We start from the raw sequence: 24,680 nt of genomic DNA on the forward strand, positions 1-24,680 counted from the left end.
ATTCAATGTTGAAAATGAGATCCAATCTGCTCATAAAGTAGGTAATAAGATAAAACTAATGAATAATAGACTAAAGCTTCGTTTGGGACGGCTTTTTTACTGCTTTCTAAAACGGAGTTTTAATACAAAAATAAAAAATTTTGTACTAAAACTCCGTTTTAGAAAGCAATAAAAAAGCCGTCCCAAACGAAGCCTAAATCGTGTACAGCTTTTCAACGCAATGATTCATCAATTTTTCATAGTGGTCAACTAAAAGGTTATGCTAGAAATATGTTTCTTGTCAAAGAGGGCATTAGAAAAAAATTGCTTTACTTTGCAATTTTAATTAAATTTCTTGAAAGTTCTTTTTTGTTGATTGGAAAATCAAGGAATCATGAACAAAAACAAAGACAACAGGCTATGTGGCCAGATGAATCTTGATACATTGTTCTTAAAGAGTCCAACTAGAAGAGCTCAAGCAGATCAGCAGCTACAGTTGATAGGGCTTATGCTACAGCTTTGGTTTAAAGTCAGATTCAAATATAGTTCAATTGTTTTGCACTAAACCTACATCGGATTTGTTTAAAGTCAGATTCAAAGAGTGGATCAAGGCCGTTCATCAGTTTCTTCGAACACTAAAACATAATATGGCGCAAGCATTTTTACCTCTTAAATAGCTAGGGTGTTTTTGACAAGAACATGCATTAAAAATGAAATTGAACTATTACAAGATTAAATATTGTTTTCACGTGTTTTATGAAATGATATAAAGAAGTTACCTGGCTCTCCTTTGTTGCACAAGTAATTACAGATGAAACATTCGGATTTGAAGCACACCAAGCAATAGCTAGTTGAGCTAATGTAACACCAATAGGCTTCAATCCATTGACTTTGCCCAGCACGTCATCAACAATAGATCTATTAGCAAGATTCTGTGGAACATTATCATGGTTAGATAACAGGAATATGTTAGACCGGTCCACTGGACCGGCCCAGCCATAACGAGGCGGAAATTCCGCCTCCCGTTTCCGCACGCACGCCCGAATAGGAAGGTTTTTGAATGGATTTTAGGAGGCAAATTGATTGTAGGGATTGTTTAGGGAATTCCTTTTGATTTGTATGCATTAAATAGTTGATTTTCTGAGGGTTTGGGCATCTTGAATTTGGCTGAAATTTGAGATCTCTTAGATTTAGGTTTTCTTTGGGCTCTAGCGGCGTCTAGAGATTTGGGAGATCATCTCGAATTCAGGATCAATTGTATCTTTTCTATTATGTTGCATCTATTAGAAAAATACAAGTCTTTTCTCCACGGTTTTCGGCGACCATGGCGTAGGAGGAAATCCGAACCTGCTTCGGGGGAGGAGGAATCCGGCAGTAGAGATCCTTGAGGGAGAGGACGACATGCCACCTCTAGAGCCACTTTCTAGAGAGGAGATGAGCATGGGAAATGATCGAAGAGGTGCTGATTTTGGCGGTAGAAGAGAGGAATTCTAACGTCGAGGTGCTGAATTTCAGCTTCGATGTGCGAAATTTGAAGGTAGGAGTGAAGTTCTCACTCTCCTTTTTTTAAATCTTTTGATATATTAAACTGGAAACATGTACAACATCTTGCCCATAAAAAATAAACAGCTTCTGAAACGCCCACCAAAATCTTTGTAATTTCTTTATACGCATTCCTAAAACCACCTTCCAAATCCACAAAACAAATCACCCACAAGTTATCTTTCATATAAAAACTTACCTTATTGGATTGATTCACTTCCGTTTGTTCTATTTTTCATTTGATACCATCAACATTGAAGGAGATAGCTTCTTCGAGAGAGGTAACAAGAAAGAAGCTGATAGGAAGTAATTGAGTTTGCAAGTAACCCCAAGGGTAATATTTGAGTTCGCAAGCAAACCTAACAAGAATTGGTGAAAAACAGTGGAGATAACTGTTGTTTACAGCAATCAAACAGTGAATTAGAGCAGTTTTACTTAGGAAAACAGAGAACTGAGAGAAACAACGAAGAAATCCACTGATACAAGTTTCTTCAATTCGAGAGGAAGAAACAACTCTCCAAATCTCTAGCCAAGCCTACAGCCCCAAAGAGCAAACCCTAGATCTCAAATTTGATTTCAAACTCAAGATGTCCAAACCCTAGCCTTCCTCGGACTAATTAAAGCCAAAGCAAGCTTGTAAAATCCCTAAACAGCCCCTAATTTAAATTTCCCCTCCTAAACACTATAATTAAGTCATGGACCCCACTAGGGCTTCCCTTGGAATGTGTTCGGATGTTCGTGGCATCACAAACCTCACCTGATGCAACAACCTATCCCCCTCAAGATAGTATCCCGAATAGCTACTATTATCTTTCATCAAATCTTCCTTGATCTTCCTCAACTCTTCGTTCAACATGCTTTCTTCCTTGATGCCCCCACCCCCCCCCCCCCCCCAGTCAACCATCAGTGATACTGAAACTGCCAACTCTTGAAGTTCCCCAACACATCCGGATAAGGCGTCGGCCGCTTTATTTTCCACCCCCGACCGGTACTGAATATCAAAATCATAGCCTAAACGTTTTGAAAACCACCTCTGATGTTCATCAATCACCATCCTTTGCTATAACAGGTACTTCAAGCTCCTCTGATCCGTGCGAACAATGAAATGCCTTCCCAAAAGGTAAGGACGCCATTTCTGAATGGCCAAGAAAATGGCCATCAACTCTCTCTCGTACACTTACTTCAATCGAGCCCTGATTGACAGCACCTGACTGAAGTATGTTATAGGTCTGTGATTATGCATCAACACTGCCCCAAAAACATATCATAACGCATCGGTTTCCACCACAAAGATCTAGTTGAAATCTGGAAGAGCTAACACTAGAACTATCGTCATGGCTTTCTTCAACCTCTCAAAAGCCTAGGTTGCTTCCTCTCCCCATAAAAATTTGTCCTTCTTCAGTTGTTTAGTCAACGACCAAGCAATGGTTTTGTACCCCCTCACAAATCTCCTGTAGTAGCCAATCAATCCTAGAAAACCCTCAACTCCCTTATGTTCCTAGGCCATTTCTGCATTGCCTCAATTTTGTCTAATCGGCTGCCACTCCCTCCTAAGACATTACACGTCCCAAATACTCCACCTTAGACTGGGTGAAGCTGCACTTCTTTAAGTTGGCCCTCAGTTGATGTGCCAATAGAATTTTAAGAACCTCCTCCAAGTTCTCCAGATGCTCCTCTATTTTGTTATACACTCAAATATGTCATCAAAAAATACCAGCACAAACTTCCTGAGATGCTGTCGGAACACCATATTCATCAAGATTGGAAAGTAGCAGGGGCATTAATGAGCCCAAATGCCAACACCAAGAACTCGTACTGCCCCTCGTGCGTCCTGAAGGCTGTCTTCTGAAGATCCTCCTCCATCCTAATTTGATGGTAGCTCGACTTCAAGTCCATCTTAGAAAACACTACTGTTCCATACAGCTCATCTAATAACTCATCAATCACCGAAATGGGGAATTTATCCGATAACGTCTCCTTGTTCAACGCTTTGTAATCCATGCAAAACCTCCAACTCTCATCCTTCCTTTTGACCAATAAAATTGACTAGAGAAAGGACTCACTTGGTTTGACAATCCTGCCTCCAACATCTCCCAAATCAGTTGCTCTATTTCATCTTTCAGAATTTGAGGGAAGCGATAAGGTCGAACACTAACTAGCGACACCCCATCCTTCAGAAGGATTGCATGCTCTTGCTCTCTGGGTGGTGGTAAGCCCTGAGGTGGCTAGAACACCTCAATAAACTGTTGTATAAGTGGTTGTATAGCCATGGGAATGTCTTCCTCTTCACCCACACTGACCCTCTCTAAGCATTGCAGCGCCACCAAATACCCACCTCCCACCTCATGTATGGATCTGATAATGGATTTGAGAGATACTCCGTCCATGGATAGCCTTACATTGCCCTGGATCATCATCCTCTTCCCTCCCACCATCAGTTCCATCCTCAGAGCACCCCAATTTAGCTTCGATCCCCCAAGATCTGCAGTCATTTCATCACCAGTCATTTCATCACCAGGATGACATCAGTAGTTCCCAACTCCAAGGGAAAAAAATCCTCCCTCACTTGTATCCCATGAATGGTCAACATCACTCCCTTGTAAACTCCTCTACCCATCTCCACCTTTTAATTGGACACGACAAAGCCATATCTGACATGTATCTGTATCTGACACGTGTCCGATACAGCATGCCTCATAAATAGGCGTATCCATGCACGGCCATTTTCCTTCCCAAGATTTCCGAGAAGTTCTTGCATACAAAATTTCCTTGTTGAAATTTCTGGATTTCAGCCGCCGATAGTCCCAAGACAACGCTCTGATACCAATTTGATAGCTTGAGTTCGCAAGCAAACCTAGCAAGAATTGGTGGAAAACAAAAAAAATAGTTACCCTGCATTCACTAACTAAACAAAAAAAAATACCCTGCATTCACTTTACAAACAACCAAACAGCCTCATGGATTGATTTTACACTACATTTACTTTACACTGCATTCGTTTATAGCCAACCAAACAACCCATTAATTGAATATATCCTTTTTTGTAAGGTATCCTAAACTTCTACTTCTTATATATGGTGCCATGAAATAAAGAGAGAAAGAGGAGGCCAAAATCTTCATGATCCTTCTTTCTAAATTTCACCTGAGCTCATTTCGAAAAGGGAATGGTTTCATGTTGATTAAAATTCTTGTTGAATGCTCCTTACTTGATAAAGAAGACAAATAACAAAATCTTTTCTTTATTATTTTTTATAACAATATAAAAAAATTTCTTTTTATATTTGGATGATGGTGATGAATAGTTGATTATTTCCACATATGATAGTAATGATGATGCCAATTAACTTTCTTCAACATGTTCATGTTTATGATTGTAAAATATTTTTCTTTTCATATTTGTATGCTAATAATTATAGCTTCATTTTCTTACATAAATGAAACAAGATTATTTTGTATAGTCAAATTATAATTGATCTTTTACAAATTTGAATGATGTTCATAATATAAATCATTCTTCTATCAAACTAAGGTGATAATGATCATAACAACATGATAATTTTCAAATTTGGAGAGTTACTATGATAGGATATACTTGGTTTCGCAAGTAACCCTAACCCAAATCGGAGATCAAACAGTGAAAATATTGCTGTCCAGAACAGAAAACAGCAGAAATATGCTGTTTACAGCAGAAAAAAACCACTAATCCAGGGAAAATCTGAGAGAAAACTCAAAGAAAAGCTTGTAATCACTAGACGATGAATAAAATAGCAAGATACAATTGATCCTCAATTCGAGAGAAGGTTCGATCTCTCTCAAATCTCTAGACGCCACTAGAGCCCAAAGAAAACCTAAATCTAAGAGATCTCAAATTTCAGCCAAATACAAAATGCCCTAACCCTAGGAAAATCAACTATTTAATGCATACAAATCAAAAGGAAATCTCTAAACAGTCCCTACATTCAAATTTCCCTCTCAAAACCCTCAAAAATTCTTCCAAAAAGGCTCCATCAGCTCATGCGGCATCCGCTATAGGCGGAAAAAACACTCTGCTTCGCCCGCAAGCCGGTCCCGCCTGGACCGGCTAGACCCGTCCAGTGGACCGGTCTAACATACTATAAAAAGACAAGTTCTAAAATTTGCATGAAAATAACCATTCTTGTTCAACATCAATAGTTAAAATCATTTTACTTTGTAGTTTGTACTAACTCAATTTTTCACATGCAACAAGTCTAATGATAATGACCATGATGGAGTTGCTACAAAAAGACAAGTTCTAAAATTTGCATGAAAATAACCATTCTTGTTCAACATCAATAGTTAAAATCAATTTACTTTGTAGTTTGTACTAACTAAATTTTTAACATGCAACAAGTCTAATGATAATGATCATGATGACAATAATGAAAATGATCTGATGTTGGAAACAAGAGTAGTAAACTTGGATCCAATTGCAATCTTAGAATACAAGAAAAATACAGCAAACAAATAGCATGTCTTTTACTACATTAAGTTATTACCCACAAAAGTGGTTGACACTAGATACTTGTAAATTTGTAAGGATTTGTGAAGAATGGACTTATATAAGAATGAATGAAAATGAGGATTCCAAAAGCCAGCCACAAATAGCTAAAATGAGGCCAATGAGAATGATGATAAGGGTTTGATGCAAGAAAGACAAAAAATGAAGTTGAACCCAATAGAAATCCCAAAATACAATTAATAGCTTCTCATCTAATATATTGAGGTACCATCTACCATAAAGTTGATAATTTAAATTTTCAAAAAATAACCATATAATACATAAATCCTGAACCTGAACAAGTAAAACCATACAAATTTCCAGACGTTGATACTAAAAATTAAGCAATAGTGAGTAGAATTAACACATGACTGAAGCATCACTGACAATGGAAAAAAAAAAGAATCAACTGAATTTTACCTCAACGCTTGCAATGCCCTCTAGGTTTTGCACCTTCAAATCACCGACACCTTCTTTCCCCTAAAATAACAAAGTACATCATCTTAGACTTGTTCTCCAAGAAAACACAAGCATCAATTTTGAAAGGCTTCTCCTCAGATAAAAATTAAAAACCTCTAAAGCATTGCAGAGTTTTGGTATTGCAGTGTCGTCCATAGTTCCCTCAGCATTTGCAGAACCAGCATACAAAATAAATAATCATAGAAACCAAAATACACGATCAAAGAAAAGAAAATCACATATATGTAATAATTTGGGAGCGAAGTTAGAGAGTACCTTGAAGAACATTGTGAGCAAATCCGGGGGGAAGCTGGAACATTAATGGCTTGCTCTGTGGAGAGTGTCCGCTGCACTTTCGGCGTAGGCTCTGCTTCCAAAGCTAGTGCTTCCTCCTCCGCCACTGCCCTGACTATTCTTTTCAAAGCAGTCTTCTTCTGTAGAGACCGTCCATTGTTTTTTTTTTTAAATTAAAAATAAATCATGCAACAAATTTTATATCTATTTAAATATTTAGATATCCTAAACATTTCCCCATCTCTATTGGAAAATCATTATGATGGGGTCATCGATACGAGGTTTCGAAGTGTCTATCAAAGGCGACACAGGAGATCGATGGCCACGATGGAGAGTCTTTACTTTTGATGCATCTAATGTATTAGTTATTTTATTTTTCTCAATTTTCCGTTTTTGCCCTTATGGATAGTTGGTCACTATTGTAGCCCAAGGGGCATTCTAGTATTTTGTTTTATTTGTTATTGTGAGACCTATATATATGGTCATTCTCTTATGTATTGGATGAAAAATTATTGAATGAAAATTTTATCTTGTTTCTTCTTCTTGCATGAGAGCTAGAGAAGGGAGAGAGCTCAAAGGGAGCAAGTGCAAGGCCCACCAGTCGTCGGAAGAGTCCACGGCTTGTGGTATTTTCTTCTTCTTATTTCTATTCGATTTTTCTTCTCCTACTTTCATCCGCCTACCCGTCGGATCTTTCCCAAACCCAACCCCACCACATCCAAATCCACCACCACCCAAGCCAATGTCACCCGTCGGCAATCCCTTCCCTTCCCGTTTGACCGCCGGCCACCCCTCTTGCAACAACCCATTTTGAGGTTTGCCACATCTTAATGACTCTTAATTTGGGTACTAACATTAAGGGAGAAATTTGTGAATTTTGAAATTCAAATTTCAAATTTCAAAACTTTCCTTAATTGTGAAATCCAAATAAGGAAAGTTTCTCCTGGCAAATCCGTTTGAAATTTTAAATATGGAGTCATTATTTTTCCGACTTGTTGGCGTATCTCGTATGGAAGGAGCTTGAATTCCCCCCAAACCCCCTTCTTTCCCTCTCCATGCCGCCGGCCATGCATGGCTTCCCCCCCCCCCGCCGGCCATGCATGGTTTCCCCCCAAATAAACCACCAATCAATGCATTAATTACAAATTAATTTGAGATCAATTTCAAATTAGTTTTCCCACCAAATCCCCTCAAATCCTGAAATTAATTTCATGCTTTTGAATTAAACTCTCCTCCCTCTCTCTCCTATACCGCCGGCCCCATGTTTAAGCCCCTCTCTTTAATTCACATTCAATGCGTTAATTGCAATTGATTTGATTTTCAAATTGCAAATTTTATTCCCTCCAAAAGCCTCCAAAACTGAAATTAATTTCAGTTTTTTGGATTTAAACTCTCTCTACTAACCAAAGCCTAGCCCTCTCTCCCTTGGAAGCCATCGGCCCCCTTCTCCCTCTTCCTTGCTCTCAAGCCACAAGTGCTCTCCCTCGCCATCTCATACTAATGGTGTATGGCCGATCCCGAGGTTGATCACGGGCTCATTCTCAATTCTCGAGAAAGGGGACATCATCCGGATTTGGAGCCGAAGCCACCGTCAAGGAATAAGGGGACCGTATCTTTCCCCACGCAGCGGAATTCCTTGACTAACAAAGGTCACTTGAAGAGTGGAAGATCATTGGCCGACTCACCGTTTCTCCGTCCGCGGCTACCTCTCCACCACCGTCGACCTTTCCGTGGATTAAGACAATTGGCGTTGCGACCGTCCTCGTGACTTCGTTAGGTGTGCTGAAGACCTTTCTCCGCTAAACCATACTTTGAGTGTGAGTGAGCATGGTAACTCATAGTGAACTTTCTAAATATTAACCGTGGGATCGTATTACAACATATTTGTTTTTTCTGTGATAATTTCAAATCCATCTTAACTTGCCTTAAACTTCTGATTTATAACTGCTTACTACAATAAGATCGACAATTGAAAGTTCTCTAATCTACTCTTACGAAACCTCAATCTTAAGTAGCAAGCTTTGTAAACCTTTTAAATATTTCCGTGCAATTCTTGTTAGTATCACATCACATTAAGGTCACAATGTTTTTGCACATTTCATTTTATTGAAAGCGTCTGCAACTTCGATTTTATTAATGCGATAAAAATAAAAATCTCTAAAAATTTATTCAAAAATGATAAGTTAAACATCATATCATATTTTTAGGGATTTACATAAATAGCATTCAAAACAATATAATTTTCATAAAAATCATTTCTTTTTTTTTTTTCTTTTGAGAACTTGAATACAAACATAAATGTCATATCTGTGAGATGTTGCATCATAGTAAACTGCTAAACCCAGCAGTCATAACGAACAACAAGAGGGCATAGAGCCAATGACTCATATTCTCCTTTCCATTTCCATCATTAAGATCCATTTATTTATTCCTCACACCAACGCACAGAAGCAGCGGTTGCCCCACAATTCGCAAGGGCCTTCCAAGCTGCTCCGTGCCATTGCAAGAGAATAGCAAAGTAGCAATCTCACCCTTATATAGTGCGTGGCAAGATCTTCATGAATTTCCATAGACTTCCCCAATCATTTCTGGATTCAAGTAGGATTTAGTAAATCCTTCTGCTGCGCCATGGAATATTCATGTAGATAGAGAAATAAAAAGTGTAACATCTTCGCATTCAATTACAAATGAGGCCCTTCCTAGAGGGGAAGGCCTTGGTTTGATGTAGCAAATATAAATCATATAGAGTGCATTACATGATTGGAATTGGAAGAATCAGTATTCGCATGTTTGTATAGTCAGCAAAACCATAATCGGTGAGCGACCGAGGTCAGAAGAACCGTAGTCGACGGACAATAGTTGTAAGAAAGATTGATATATAGCGACGGAGGTTAGAAGGACCGTTGTTGGCAGGCGACGGAGATCAAGAGTACTTTGGGAGTGATTTGAATAGATAGCCAATATTGATCCCCTTGATCGTGGACCGTTTATTAGATATTTAAATGTCTTAATGATATCAGAATTCGGTAAACCTGGGCTCATTGGATTAGACTCGTTGAGCCGCACGATTCGATTACAAAAACATGTTACGTTAGGAAATCATTTGGTCATCAAATTTATGGTTTGAACCTTCCAAAGATGCTTTGAGTCTTCAATTTGGACTCATTTGGGCTTGAATCGAGTCGAATTTGATATCGTTGGGTTTGTCTTTTAGAGACATTCAGTTTGACTATAAGTTTGTTGAGAAAATATTTTGAATGGTCCCAATTTTAATTTCAAAAGTTCTCAACTTTATTTTGGCTCGAGATTCGTGCCCAAATAAGATTATTTTTTTAGGATATTTCACTAAATCATGTGTTAAATCCTGAAAATTAAATTTTTTTAGAAGAAAAATGTTACATCATGTTTAATCAAGTGAAATTGTTTGATGATGCAACTCATGATTTAAGTCAACTAATTCCCAGAAAACGCTAATCTAACTTAGGCTTCGTTTGTTTTTTTTGTGCTTTTGTAAAAAACAATTTTAAAAAACATTGGTTCTGAAAATGGAGTTTTCTAACGGAGAAGCATATATAAAAAGCTTTCTCAAAACTGCAGAAAAATGAAAAAAATGGAATTATTGGGAACGTGATTTGACGAACCAAACAACACCCAAAAAAAATTCTTCCATTTCCAAACGAAAAAGGCAAAAAAACGCTCAAACAAACAAAGCCTTAGTAAATCATGATAGACTATAATGACTACCCATACTTCATGTCTCCTAAACCTTGTAAATCCGCCAACTACCCAAATTTAATAAATACAATATTAATTTATTTGGTTAATATTAATTACTAGACCTAATTTATTTGTCTTATTTGCACAATTTCTGCTTCCGGAGCTAGGGTCCCCTTGCCCATCAAAATGTTTTTCTATTCAAAGCAGTCTTCTTTCTAAAAGATAGAAGCATAAACTGCTGTGGCTATTCTGTGGAGAAGAGGTGGAGAAAGGTAAAAAAGGAGTAAAGTCCTTCAAACCCAAACAAATCCTTTGGAGAATTAAGGGTTTAGAGCAGCTACGCACGGGCACGGCCGTTGCCAGGTTATCAACAGAAACACAGGAGAAAGCGATTATACTTAAAAAATGAGTTTTCTAAACTGAACTTGCTAAGCTTAACCCGAAACGTCAACATAGGAGAAAAATAAATAGAAATTCAAAGACAATAATTCACCTTTACTGTATAACAAAGCAGATCCACCAACCAATTATCCACAGCTACGCACGGGCACGGCCGTTGCCAGGTTATCAACAGAAACACAGGAGAAAGCGATTATACTTAAAAAATGAGTTTTCTGCAGAGAGCGAAGCATTTACTCATACTTACAAAGAGCATTGCAGTTTGGGGCTGCATCATCTCGTGATACCGGCATACAGACCACTTGACGGCTGACAAAAAAAAATGGTCTTAAATATATAAATATATATGAATTCACCCTCAGGATTTTACAGAATTGACTAAATCTTACTCAAGTTAAATCCAATCCGATACCAAAGAGCCCCTAAAAGTACCGACTTAGAGATGAGATTTATTTTGGGGTGAAGCATCGCTTCATCACTTAATGTATTTCTGCAGAGAACGGGAAAATCTGTTTCAGAAAAGGTGGGTAAAGAAAGTGAAAATTGGGGGCTCAGATTAGCCTTGTTTCCGTCCTCAAGCACCTGTTTTATAACAACGACGCACAGACGCGGCGGTTTCCATAGATTAGCGGGCCATCCAAGCGGCACCAGCACCACCGCAAGAGAAGCATTGCGATATCTGAAGCACCTTGGAAACATTCCTAATCAGGGTAAGATAGCTCTTCATGTTGGATTTCATCATCATCGCCCAATTATAGAGAGAGAGCGTGCATGATCATAGCTTTAGGCATAAAAAATCATCAGCATCGGAGATGGCAGACAGAAGAGACGAGCCACTCCATCCGCTCATATTTAGGCTTCGTTTGGAACATTATTCTTAGGACTTCGTAAAAAACATTAGAGCAGCTTGGGCCTGCGTTATCTTATGATACCAGAATATAGGTTCATACGAAGCTCACCTTGATCTGTGATGCATGTTCTTATGGGCTCATTTGCTTGCTTCAAAGCATGTTCCATAGAAAATTGAGTAAATTAAACGGGCTCAGATTCCCCTTTGTTCAATCATTTCGCAGATCAGCCCTCAGCCAGCTAGTTCTGTGCGAGTAACGCATGGATGGAGCGGTTGCCCATGCATGTACGGGCCATCCAAGCAACTCCATCGTCAATGAATAAGAATAGAGGATATTCCTGAAGCACCATAGAAAGGAATCCTGTTCTACTCTAGGTGGGCAAGATCATCATCTGTGAATGATTTAAATTTTTCATCATCATCGCCCAATGCATATATATATATATATATATATATAGAGAGAGAGAGAGAGAGAGAGAGAGAGAGAGAGATTTCAATTTTTCACCATCATCACCCAATGCACATAGAGAGAGGGATTAAGGAATTTGCAAAATAGAATATTTCTTAGTCAGGGCTGCCGTGGCTTGCGAAAAGAGAAACTTCGAGAAGTTGGATTAGGCATATTATTCTTCGGGAGTTTCAGCTAATTGTAAACCATATAGTAAGCATGGAATTATGGAGAAAAAAAGGATAAGGATATCCAGAAAGAATTTTTAATCAGTGAATTAGATGAGACGCACTACTGCTAAACCAAAAAATCTTAACTACCAAAAGGCTCAAATTCACATTTCCTCCTAAACCCAAAAATCCTAACTACCAAAAGGCTCAAATTCAAAATCCTAACTATAAAGCTATTCTTCATGTAAGAATATTAAGTTAAATGGATGGCACAAATCCATGAAAGCCCATCCTTGTACTGCTAAACCCAAAAATCCTAACTACCAAAAGGCTCAAATTCACATTTCCTCCATCACGAAGATAATACATCCGTTTATTCTTCACCATGGCACGCAGACACAGCGGTTGCAGATGCAAGGGCCCTCCAAGCTGCTCCGTGCCGATGAAAGAGAATAGCAGAGAACCATTCAAAACACTAAGGCTTCATTTGGGACAGCTTTCTTACTGCTTCTTAAAGTAACTTTCTAGTATAAAATTAAACCACAACCCTCAATAGAGTGATGGAACATTGCATTCCATGGTAAATGAGGACATCTGAAGGCTGCGTTTTATGTGACTAAACCATCTAATGCAACTCTCTCTAATATTATCTTCCACTTAAACTACTCCAACCTTTACACGTATATGCTCATTAAGGGTAAAGTCAATCATACACCTGAGCAACCTCATCTTTACAACACTTAACTTAATATTATGCTTCTCTTTTAAAGGCCAACATTCAGCACCATAAAACATTGCAAGTCTCACCACCATCTTATAGAATTTTCCCTAAAGTTTAAGGGGGACTTTTCTATTACACAACAAGCCCGACGCATTCCACCACTTTAACCATCCAACTTAAATTCTGCTGCTAATATCCCCATCTATTTCACCATCACTCTGAACAATAGATTCAATATATCTAAAACATGTACTCTTATTAATGATTTGATCGCCCAAAGTCACAATCCCCTCACTAGGTCTATTATTATTAAAATTACACTCCATATAATCAATTTTAGATCTACTCAAGCGAAAACCTTTAGACTCTAAGATTAACCTCCATGATATAAGTTTACCAAACTCTCTCTCGTCTTATCAACAAGATGACTATCACCTGAAAAAGGATACAACAAGTAACATCCTCTTGTAAATATCTAGTGAGAACATTCATGACTAAAGCAAAAAGATATGGGCTTAATGTTGATCTTTGATGTAATCCAACTGAAAAAGTAAAATACTTGGTCAACCAACTTGTGTTTGCACATAAGCAATAGCTCTTACATACATATATTTAATGCTTTGAATCCAGTTATCATGTTAACTGAACTTGCTAAGCTTAACCCGCAAACATCAACATAGGAGGAAAATAAATAGAGATTCAAACACAAGAATTCACCTTTACTGTATAACAAAGCAGATCCACCAACTAGTTATCCACAGCTACACACGGACACAGCCGATGCCAGGTTATCAACAGATACACAGGAGCAAGCGATGATACTTAAAAAAATAAGTATTCTGCTGTGAGTGAAGCATTTAGAATTTCATGGAAATGTTGAGGTGAGGATACCAAGTGGTCGAAGAAAAGAATCTTAAATAGGATAGAAAACATTTTTATCAAGAAATATCATATGCAAATGTATAGCTTCCAATATACTTCTTGATCAAACCTCTTAACAAATGTATAGCTTCCATAATAGACCAACCTTAAATGAATCAGTACTGCTTTTAGAAAATATTGGTATCTTTTCATAACCCATGATCAAGAAAGTGATAGGAAATACTTGATTTCAAGTATTTCCTATCACTTTAGCAACAAATCTCACAGCAAACTGCTGTCCACAGCAGGAAAACAGCCAAAAACAGTAGGAAAACAGGGAAAAACTGCAGAAAAAATGGAGAAAAGACTCGTATTTTACTAGTAGTTGCAAGGAAAATATCAAAGATACAAGGATCCTCTATTCGAGAGGAGGATCGCACTCTCCCAATCTCTAGAATTCGATCTAGAGCCCTAGCCACCAAAGAAGAACAAGAAATCTCTTACAAAATATGACCACCCTAGTCCCCTCTTTTCTCCCTACTTAATGCATACAATTCAAATCTAATACAAAAGGACCTAATTACCCTTGCTCCCCCTCCTTTTGGCTCCAAGATTCAATTCAAAATTCAAGTGGACCCCACCTAAATCCCCTCTTCCTACTTCCGCCGGCTCCTCCTAGCGTAACGAGCTGAGCCGGCCCAAGAGGCTGGGCCGGCTGGACCGGTCCTCCTTGGGCCGGTCTAACAGAAAGCTTCTTTAAAAAGCAATTAGAAAACCATCTCAAACAAAGCCTTACTCTCTCCCATAATTTTAATACGACACATCAATTTAATTCCTCTATAATTCACATACTCTTGTGCAACACCTTTATTCTTAAAATTAAGAACCAGCGCACTTTTTCTACACTATCTGACATCTTTTGACATCATAATAATATTTAAAAACTTAGTAAGCTCAAAAAATTCCTGATCTCCTAAGCATCCATATCTCTAGTGCAAAATCATTAGGTCACATTATGTTTCCACGCTTCATTTTCTAAAAGATTCTCCAACTTAGATTTTATTAATACGACGATTAAAATAAAAATCTTTAAAAATTTGTTCAAAAATGATATTTAAACATCATAACATATTTTTAGAGATTTACATACAAAGCATTCATAACGATCTAATTTTCATATCAATCACCAAACCTCACTACGTTCATAAAAATCTTTTTTTTTTCTCTATTGAGAACTTGAACACAAACAAAAATACCATATCTATGAGATGTTGCATCATAGTAAACTGCAAAAACAAACAGTCATAACGAACAACAAGAGGTCATAGAGGCAATGAATCAGATCTACTTTCCATAAGGAAGATCATTTATTTATTCCTCACACCAACACAGACGCAGCAGTTGCCCCACAATACGCATGGGCCTTCCAAGCTGCTCTGTGCCATTGCAAGAGAATAGCAAAGTAGCATCACGAAACAATCCCACCCTTATATAGTGAGGGGGAAGATCTTCATGAATTTCAAGACTTCCCCTGCATTAAAATCAACCAACCAAGGTGTTGTTTGGATTCGAGTAGGATTTAGTAAATCCTCTAAATCAAAATTTTACTAAATCATGTGCTTAAATCCTGAAAATTTTTTGAAAAGAAAGATGTCAAATCATGTTTAATCAAGTGAAATCGTTTGATGATGCAACTCAGGATTTAAGTCAAATAATTCACAGAAAACGCTAATCTAACTCGTAAATCATGATACAGCATACCGACTTCCCACACTTCATGTCTCCTAAACCTTGTAAATCCACCAACCTCTCAAATTTATTAAATCCAATATTAACTTATTTGGTTAATATTAATTATTAAACCAAATTTATTTGTATCTTATGAACATAATCGAAACTTATTAATTAATTCGATAACTAAAATTATACTTGTTATATAATAAATTAATACTAGTCTAAAGGTTTTCATTTGAGTAGATCAAAACTGAATATATGTAGTGTAATATTACTAGTAATAGATCTATTGAATGATTTGTGACTTTGGGCAATCTAAGTCATTAGTATGAGTACACATTTTATATATATTTGATCTATTATTCAGAGAGATGGTAAAATAGATGAGGATATTATTAGCATAATTCAAATTGTATGGTCGAAGTGAAGGAATGCATCAAACTTATGTAGGAAACTCTTGAAGATCTCAAGTATTTCCTATCAATCTTCGTAAAACAGCAATAATTCTGCACAAAAATCCACACTAAAACAAAAACAGTAGATAATTTGTAATATTTGATGAAATAGAAACAAAAAATACCAAGATACAATTGATCCTCTTTTCGAGAGGATCTTTCTCTCCCAAATCTCTAGACGCAGCTAGAGCCCAAAGGAAACCTAAAATCTAAAAGATCTCAAATTTTTAGCCAAATTCAATATGTCATAACCCTAGGAAAACAAAGTATTTAATGCATACAAATCAAAAGAAAATCCCTAAACAATCCCTACATTCAATTTCACTCCTAAAATTCCATCCAAAATCCTTCCAAAATCGGCTCCTAGGGCTTCGACTACGCGCGGCATCCGCAGCAGGCGGAAAACTCTGTTGTTCGCCCGTAAGCTGATCCCCCCTGGACCGGTCTAACAGCTTATTGTAGGATCTTGATCGGGCTCGTCTTCATTCCTCCCACCACCAATTTTAAGTTTATCATGATAAACCTTAAATTCTTGAACTTCAAACTCAATACCTAAAATTGTTGCTACTATACTATAACATATGTGATTGCTTTAACTAGCCATAATCGAAAGTTCTCACTAGTTATCATGAGGGGTAATTAACTACAAGGGCTTGCACCTAAAGAAAACCCAGAGCTCATATCATATTCCTCGCAAAATGAGGGTGAAATCTCTAGGTAATGTCTTATCTAAAACCCAATCTAGCTTCTGAAATTTTACCCGAAACCTAATCTCCCTAAAACTCTCCTTCATCAAATAAATAAGAAAAGAAACTGATGGCGCGAAGAGGCCGGGGACGCAACATGGAATTTTGGGAGCCCGCAATATATCACTCCTATATTTCATTATCACCCCCATACCAACCTATAAATTTTAATATTTCATTACATGCATTCATTTTTGTTCTAATAGGCATATAATACTAAAGTTTTAAGTGTTAGATATATAAATAGCATGAAATAAAGTGGTATGTATGTAAATCCCCCAATAGTTATCACAAAGACCATTGACTCTCCAAGATAGCATAAGCATCAATTTTGAAAGAGATTCTCCTCATAAAAAAATTAAAAACGTCTAAAAGCCTTGGAAACTTTTTATAATGCCGTGTTGACAATCATTCCTTCTTATAGAACCAATAGACGAATAAACAAAGATCAAACCCAAAAGGTGAGATCAAAGAAAAGAAAATAACATAGATATAAAATTTTGGGAGCAAGGGGAGAGACTGTGCCTCGAAGAACATTGTAAGCAAATTCCAGGGAAAAACTAAAACGGCAAGGGTCACTCATGCAGTCATGCTAAGGAATCTACTCAACCATTGTCATTGGCTCCGCTTCAGGAGCTGCGGTTACCTTCCCTGTTACCGCCATAACAATTTTTTTTTTTTTCAAAGCAGTCTTCTCTTGAAGGAGCCCAAAAGCAAAACCAACTGAGGTTCTAACGAGGCATGTGTAGAAGTGGTTAAAGAATTATATGAATTCCCTGAACCCAAGGAAATACTTTTTTTAGCCCAAGGAAATACTTAATTGAACCATAGAATATGGGACTGGATACTCTCCAATTACCTTGGTAACTACACTTGCTGTAGGCTTACCCAGCAACCCAAACGACTGTTGCATAACAAAGCAAATCCACCAACGGATTCTTCAAAAACTGCACACAGACAGAACAGTTGCAAGGTTATCAATAGGACGCAGTAAGCAATAAATCATGCTTAAGCTATCTGAGTTTTTCTTGGGAGTGAAGCATTACTAGGTAAGTCTTTTGGCCTCCATCAACTTGTGTCATCAATAGATTTACATACATAGCATTCAAAACAACCTAATTTTTATATCAATCAACAAACCTTACTACGTTCATAACAAACATTTCTTTTTTCTTTTTTTTTCCCTCTTTTGAGAACTTGAATACAAACATAAATGCCATATCTATGAGATGCTGCTCATAGTGAACTGCTAAACCAATCAATCATAACGAACAACAAGTGGTCATAGAGGCAAAGACTCGTATTCTTCTTTCCATCAGTAAGATCCATTTATTTATTCCTCACACCAACACACAGACAAGCAGCGGTTGCCCCACAATACGCATGGGCCTTCCAAGCTGCTCCGTGCCATTGCAAGAGAATAGAAAAGTAGCATCACGAAGCAATCCCACTCTTACATAGTGTGGGGGAAGATCTTCGTGAATTTCCAGAGACTTCCCAATCATTAAAATCAACCAATCAAGGTGTTGTTTGGATTCAAGTGGGATTTAGTAAATCCTTTTGTTGAGTCCTGGAATATTCAGAGCGATAGATATCTTAGGCCTATTATTCAGAATGATAATGAAATAGATGTGGATATTATTAGCAGAATTAAAGTTGGAAGGTTCCTCAAACTAAAGGGAAAATTCTATAAGATGGTGGTGAGACCAACAATGCTTTATGGTGCAAAATATTGGCCATTAAAAAGAAACATAATTTATGTTGCACGGATACTCCTATTTACTAGGCGTGCTGTATCGGACACGTGTCGGATACGAATACGCCTCCGATACGGCACGGATACGTGTCGGATACGGCTTTGCCATGTCCAATTAAAATATTATTTAAATTTGACTAGACATGCGTATCGGATATGCGTGTCCTATTAAAAAAAAACACATAGCCGCAATTTACCCTATTCTTTTCGGCTTTCCACCGTTTCCGCTCAATAGTCATATTCATTTATGCGGCTGAAACATTTCAAAGAGCTAGGTTTTTCGTTTCCACACAAGTGTTCATCTTCTTCGTGATAGTTGAAGGAGCGGCTCGATGACGCGAGCATAGAAGCAAGCAGGATCATCCTTTATCGACAAAGAGGCTTGAAGACGCGAGCATTAAAGTCAATAGGATCATCCTTCGTCGACGGAGCGGCTCGACAACGTGAACAGTGAAGGCGACGTGAGCAGTGAAGGTTCATTTTCTTCGTCGTTCTTCGTTTTCTTAATCATAGGCTTGGTATCGAAACTCGGTACTGCTTGGTACCGAACGGTACTGGAACTCAGTATTGCTCAGTCCTGCTCGATACCGAGCGGTACTGGAACTCGGTACCGCTTGGTATTGGAACTCGGTACTGCTCGGTACTGTAACTCGGTATTGTTCGGTACTACTCAGTACCGAGCGGTGTTGGAACTCAGTATTGCACGGTACCGCTCGGTATTGCTCGGTATTGTAACTTGGTATTGCTCGGTACCTCTCGGTATTGCTCGGTACCGCTCGGTATTGCTCGATATTGTAACTCGGTATTGCTCGGTACTGCTCGGTACCGCTTGGTATTGTAACTCGGTATTGCTCGGTACCGCTTGGTATTGCTCGGTACCGCTCGGTATTGCTCGGTATAGAGGGGTACCGAATGGTACCAAACGGCATCGAGAAGCTAAAACATGCTCAGTACCGCTCGATATCTTTCCATAAAAACAACTTATCGAGCCGCTCCTTCAAATATCATGCCAAAGTAAAAGAAATTATATATGGTCGAACCCCGCCAGGGGGCAGCGCCCTCTTAGACCCAATTTATGAGATGTTGAGAGTAGCTGATACAGATAAGTCTTGTTTACATCTCATTTATGAGATGTGGGATTCAATGCTAGCCAAAGTAAAAGAAATTATATATAGACATGAGAGGAAGGAAGTTCATGAGGACTCAAGCTTTTGAGATGTTATTTATGCTATTCTAGAAGATAGGTGGAGCAAAAGTAATACACCTTTACATTGCTTGGCTCACTCACTAAAGCCAAGATAAATTTCAACATTATTTCATTATGATTTCACAATTTGTTGTTTTGTAATTTCAACTTTTTTTTATTATTTCATTTTAATGTTATTTGAAGATATTCAACTATAGAATGACTTCAAAAGGATCCTCAAAGAGTTTCTCCAAAGAAAGATTTAAAAATTTCAAATATGAGGAAGACATGTTTAAAGTGTTATTTTCCAAATGATGAGGAGAGAAGAAGTGTCAATATTGAGCTTGCTAAATTTTTTTATTATTTAGAGGACTTTGGTGACCAAGAGTCATTGCGTGATAGGTGGAGAATTGATCCGAAAATGTGGTGGATTATACATGGAGCTTCAGCACCTCTACTTCAAACAATCGCCATAAAATTGCTTGGCCAAGTTTCATCCTCATCCTGTTGTGAAAGAAATTGGAGCACATACTCATTCATCCAATCAATGAAGAGAAATAAAATTACTCCACAACGGGCTGAAGATTTAGTTTACGTGTATACAAACCTTCGGCTTCTCTCAAGGAAAACTCCAACTTATATGGAAGGAGACAACAGGATGTGGGATGTTGCTGGAGATGGATTTGAATCTCTTGAGGATATGGGAATATTATAAATTGCTAATCTTTCACTTAATGAGCCTGAATTAGAAGCTAGGATATTTATTGAAGATGATATAGAAACTCAAAGACAAACCACTGAAGAAGCTAATCCTATCATTCCTTCTATTGAATAGTTCAAATTTCATGTGCTGGGCAATTTATCTTCTTGTTTTTGTTGTTGTACTAGACATTTCAATACTTAATACTTACTTTTATTTCAATTTTTTTGTCATTTCAAATATTACACTTTGATTACTTTCTTAATTTTTATGTATTATTTATATATTATAATGTCGTATCCACGCCGTATCTGTATCCTGTATTTTTAAGAATTGGCATGTCCCGTATCCGTATCGTGTCGTATCCGTATCGCCGTATCTGTATCGGTGCAACATAGAACATAATACTAAGTTGAATGTTGCAGAGATGACAATGCTCATGTGTATTAATGGCTTTACTCTTACATATAGGATACAAAATGAGCATATACATAAAAAGATTGAAGTACCTCCCATGAAAGATAGGATTAGAGAGAGTCGCCTTAGATGATTTGGTCACATAAAAAAACGGCCTTTGGATAACCTGGTTAGGAAATTAGATGTATTAAATTTGGCTTATGTTAAAAAATGTAGAGGTAAACCTAAAAAGACTAGTTAGAAAATATTAGAAATAAACTTTCTTTTTTAGATTTAAATGAAAATTTGATTTCTGATGACACAATGGAAAAAAAGGATACAAGTAGCCAATCCCATGTAGTGGGATAAAGGCTTCATGTTATTATTATTTTATATTAACATAATAATTAATTATTAATTTATAAAATATTAAATTTATGTATTTAACCCATTCTATGGGGTCAATTACATGAATCCTCTTTTAATATAATACTAAATAATAAATTTATTGAACATAAAAAAATTATTTAATCTAAGTACTAAGGGGCTGTTTGGTTAATATTAAGATAACCCGAGTTTCATCAGCTCCTTCAGCGATTAAGACAACCACTCAAGTAAAATTACACAGGTAACCAGTACCTGAACAAATAAAGGCATAAATTCCAGTACTTAATATTAAACACAAAAAACATTACAAAGTGAGTCGAATAAAATAGACTGGAGCATCAATAGCAATAGAAAAAAAAAACAACCAAAAAGTAATTGATATTATAATTTTTTTTAAATCATATAACTATTTTTTAAAACTACCGCACATTAATGATTTTGGTTAAAAAAAGCAATTTCCCAACACAAAAATTTCAAATAAGCATTGAAAAAATTATCCCAAAGGTCTTTAGACTCTCCAAGATAGCATAAACATCAATTTTGAAAGAGATTCACCTCCGATAAAAATTAAAAACCTCTAACAGCCTAGGGTACTTTTTATAATGCCGTGTTGACAACCATTCCCTCTTCCATAACCAATAGACAAAACAAACAATGATAAAACCCAAAAGATAGAGGTAAGCCTAAAAAAGATTTTGTTAGAAAGTATTATTAAAAATGATATTTTTGTTATATGTAAATAAATATTTGGATTCAAGTAGCATTTATTTAGATTCATGTAGCAGACACCACGTAATGGAATATAGGCTTGATATTGTTGTTATTGTAATAAATTTAGAGCAAGATAAAAAAATACCGCCATGAAGAGATTGAGAACAAATTTCACGGTAATTGAAATAGTGAAGGTCTTCAATGCACTATTTCTGCTTCCGGAGCTAGGGTTCCCTTGCCCATCAAAATGTTTTTCTTTTCAAAGCAGTCTTCTTTCAGAGAGAGAAGCATAACCTGCTCTGGCTCTTCTGCGGGGAAGAAGGGGTGGAGAAAGGTAAAAATGGAGTAAATTCCATCAACCCAAAACAAATCTTTTGGAGAATTAAGTGGTAAGAGAGTATAGTATAATTCAGAACATCATAATAGTCTTAGAAAACGCATGATGATTTTCCCTAAACAAATCCTTTGGAGAATTAAGTGGTAAGAGAGTATAGTATAATTCAGAACATCATAATACTCTTATAAAACGGATAATGATTCGCTGCACTTACCAAGTTAACTAAACTTGCTAAGCTTAACCCGTAAAAATGAACATAGGAGGCAAATCAATAGAGATTCAAAGACAAGAATTCACCTTTACTGTATAACAAAGCAGATCAAGAAACTAGTTATCCACAGCTACACACGGACACAGTCGTTGCCAGGTTATCAACAGATAAACAGGAGCAAGCGATTATACTTAAAAAATGAGTTTTCCGCGGGCAGTGAAGCATAGTAGTTTGGGGCTGTGATACAAGCATACAGGCCACTTGACTGCTAGCCAAAAAAAATCTAATTTGTAGTTAAATATATAAATATATATGAATTCAGTGGTATATATGCAAATGCAATAAAAACTGGATAGACTTCAGCTTAAGTAAAATTGTAAGAAATTGCACTTTATGGGATCCTTTCTTAGCTTTAGAACATGTTCAACAGAAAACTAGGGCAAGGAAGTGGGCTCAGATTCGCCTTTGTTCATCAACAAGCAAATCAACCCACCTATCTACCTTGGATGTAAGGGCCATCCACGTAAGGGCCATCCACGCAACTCCATCGCCAATGGATAAGAATAGAAGAGATCTCCGAAGCACCATAAAAAGGAATCCTGCTCAACAATAATGGGCAAAACAATCGTCTGCGATGGATCTCATCATCATTGCTCAATCCAGAGAGAGAGAGAGAGAGAGAGAGATTGTTGTAGTTGCAAAAAGAGACATTCTAATAAGTTAGATTAGTCATTACTCTTCCGGAATTGCAGCAAAGAAACCGAACCTTTTTTAGATTCATCCATGCCAACCTTAGATATCAATGGGTGGATATCGAGTGTCAGAAAGAGCTAGTAGTAAACCATATAGTAAATGTCGGGTTATGGAGAAAAAATGGGTAAGGTTAAGCAGATGGGTCCAAATGTCCAATAAAGCTATACTTTTTTTTTTTTTTTTGGGAAAACCCGGGGCATAAAGCTCATATATTAAAAATCAGAAAAAAACAATTACAAGTAACCTATGAGAAAATAAAAAAAAAACCGACTACAAAAGCAATCAAAATACACAAAGACTATAGCAGCAAACAAAAAGGGCAAAAGACAATCCGAAGACTCAGAATACAGGTGCAGTCTCATTCATCATATAATCTCTGTATGAAAGCCAATCTTCCAGGCAATGGCACCGGTTGCCTAAGAAACCGAAGGCAGCAAAATAGAAATTTCTAGCAAAACTGGCCGTCACAGCACCAAGAGCCTGAAAAACCTGAAAAACGATACCCACAAAATCGAGCCAGGTTGCCACGCAGGCCCTCCATAGCTCGAAGAGACTGCCCTTGATCATCATCGTCTGGATGCCTAACGACCACCACCAATTGCAACTATAGTCTTTGTAATAAACCCGGTAGTGAAGATAGAAGTGTTGCAACAGATTAGTGGAATGTGGTTTGATCTCACAGCTCCCACATTCCCAAAAATCAATCCCCCAGGTCTGAAAATAACAAGATGCCAAAAACTGTGCTAAAGTGAGCATCCTAGGAGCAAAAAGGTTCCCGGAATAACAAAAACTGGTAGCATCATCATGAAGTCTTATCTGACACATTCAGCAAAGCAAAAAAAAACAGAGCAAAAAACTAAATGCCCGGAAATCTGTGAATTAAAAACGCGTTGTTCTTCCATTTTGCAGTTTTGAGTCTCACCTCTGTAGAGATATTGCAAATTACTTTAACCACATTATGCCTTACATGTGAGAAACGGCGATTGTTCCTCTCCCTCCATATATTATAAATAATACAACTTATGGCTAAAAAACAAAAATCCTTTTCAGTCTTGTTAAAAGCTCCAGAATTTTCAAAAAATTCCAAAGTCTGAGAAAGTGTCGGCCTAAGTAAGAAACATTTAATTTCCGGCAAAATGGACTTGAGAATATAAAAGGTGAAGTCACATTCAAAAAATAAATGTGTATGATTCTCAAAATGTTCGGTGCAGAAAGAACATTTGGGCGACACCTGAATACCTCTAAGAATGAGGTTATCCGCAGTTTTGAGCCTACCAAGTCTTGCCATCCATGCAAAGCAAGCAAATTTAAGTGCATGATTTTTATGCCAAATAGAACAGTACCAATCT

The 24,680-nt window shown here is 37.2% G+C and overlaps 1 protein-coding gene across 8 annotated transcripts; it reads right to left on the reverse strand.

Annotated features, from left to right (window-relative positions):
- Positions 1–615: 615 nt before the first annotated feature.
- On the reverse strand, positions 616–23,065 carry LOC110111113 (probable voltage-gated potassium channel subunit beta). Of its 8 annotated transcripts, none has more exons than XR_003702700.1 (7): positions 22,665–23,065; positions 22,176–22,338; positions 11,157–11,218; positions 11,004–11,008; positions 6,614–6,933; positions 6,461–6,520; positions 616–911 (listed from the first exon to the last, which is right to left on the reverse strand). XR_003702700.1 is itself a non-coding variant. In XM_028699995.1 (3 exons), exons 1-3 carry the CDS (start codon positions 6,653–6,655, stop codon positions 684–686), a joined length of 330 nt encoding a protein of 109 aa, XP_028555828.1. In that variant the 5' UTR covers positions 6,656–7,853; the 3' UTR covers positions 616–683. The 8 variants fall into 8 exon arrangements, 1 of the variants encoding a protein (XP_028555828.1); XR_003702702.1 differs by having other exon boundaries at positions 11,004–11,047; XR_003702699.1 differs by adding an exon at positions 21,046–21,119 and having other exon boundaries at positions 11,004–12,151.
- Between the last annotated feature and the right edge of the window lie 1,615 nt (positions 23,066–24,680).

This window comes from Dendrobium catenatum, unplaced genomic scaffold (assembly GCF_001605985.2).
Source record: "Dendrobium catenatum unplaced genomic scaffold, ASM160598v2 fragScaff_scaffold_1427, whole genome shotgun sequence".
In the NCBI taxonomy this organism is placed as follows: domain Eukaryota; kingdom Viridiplantae; phylum Streptophyta; class Magnoliopsida; order Asparagales; family Orchidaceae; genus Dendrobium; species Dendrobium catenatum.

Excerpts from the sequence above, each read along its gene's own strand:
- LOC110111113 (XM_028699995.1), bottom strand. The coding sequence starts at position 6,655 with ATGGACGACACTGCAATACCAAAACTCTGCAATGCTTTAGAG. Across the intron at positions 6,521-6,613 it reads AACTCTGCAATGCTTTAGAG|GGGAAAGAAGGTGTCGGTGA; the intron begins GTTTTTAATTTT and ends TTGTTATTTTAG. Across the intron at positions 912-6,460 it reads AGGGCATTGCAAGCGTTGAG|AATCTTGCTAATAGATCTAT; the intron begins GTAAAATTCAGT and ends AATGTTCCACAG.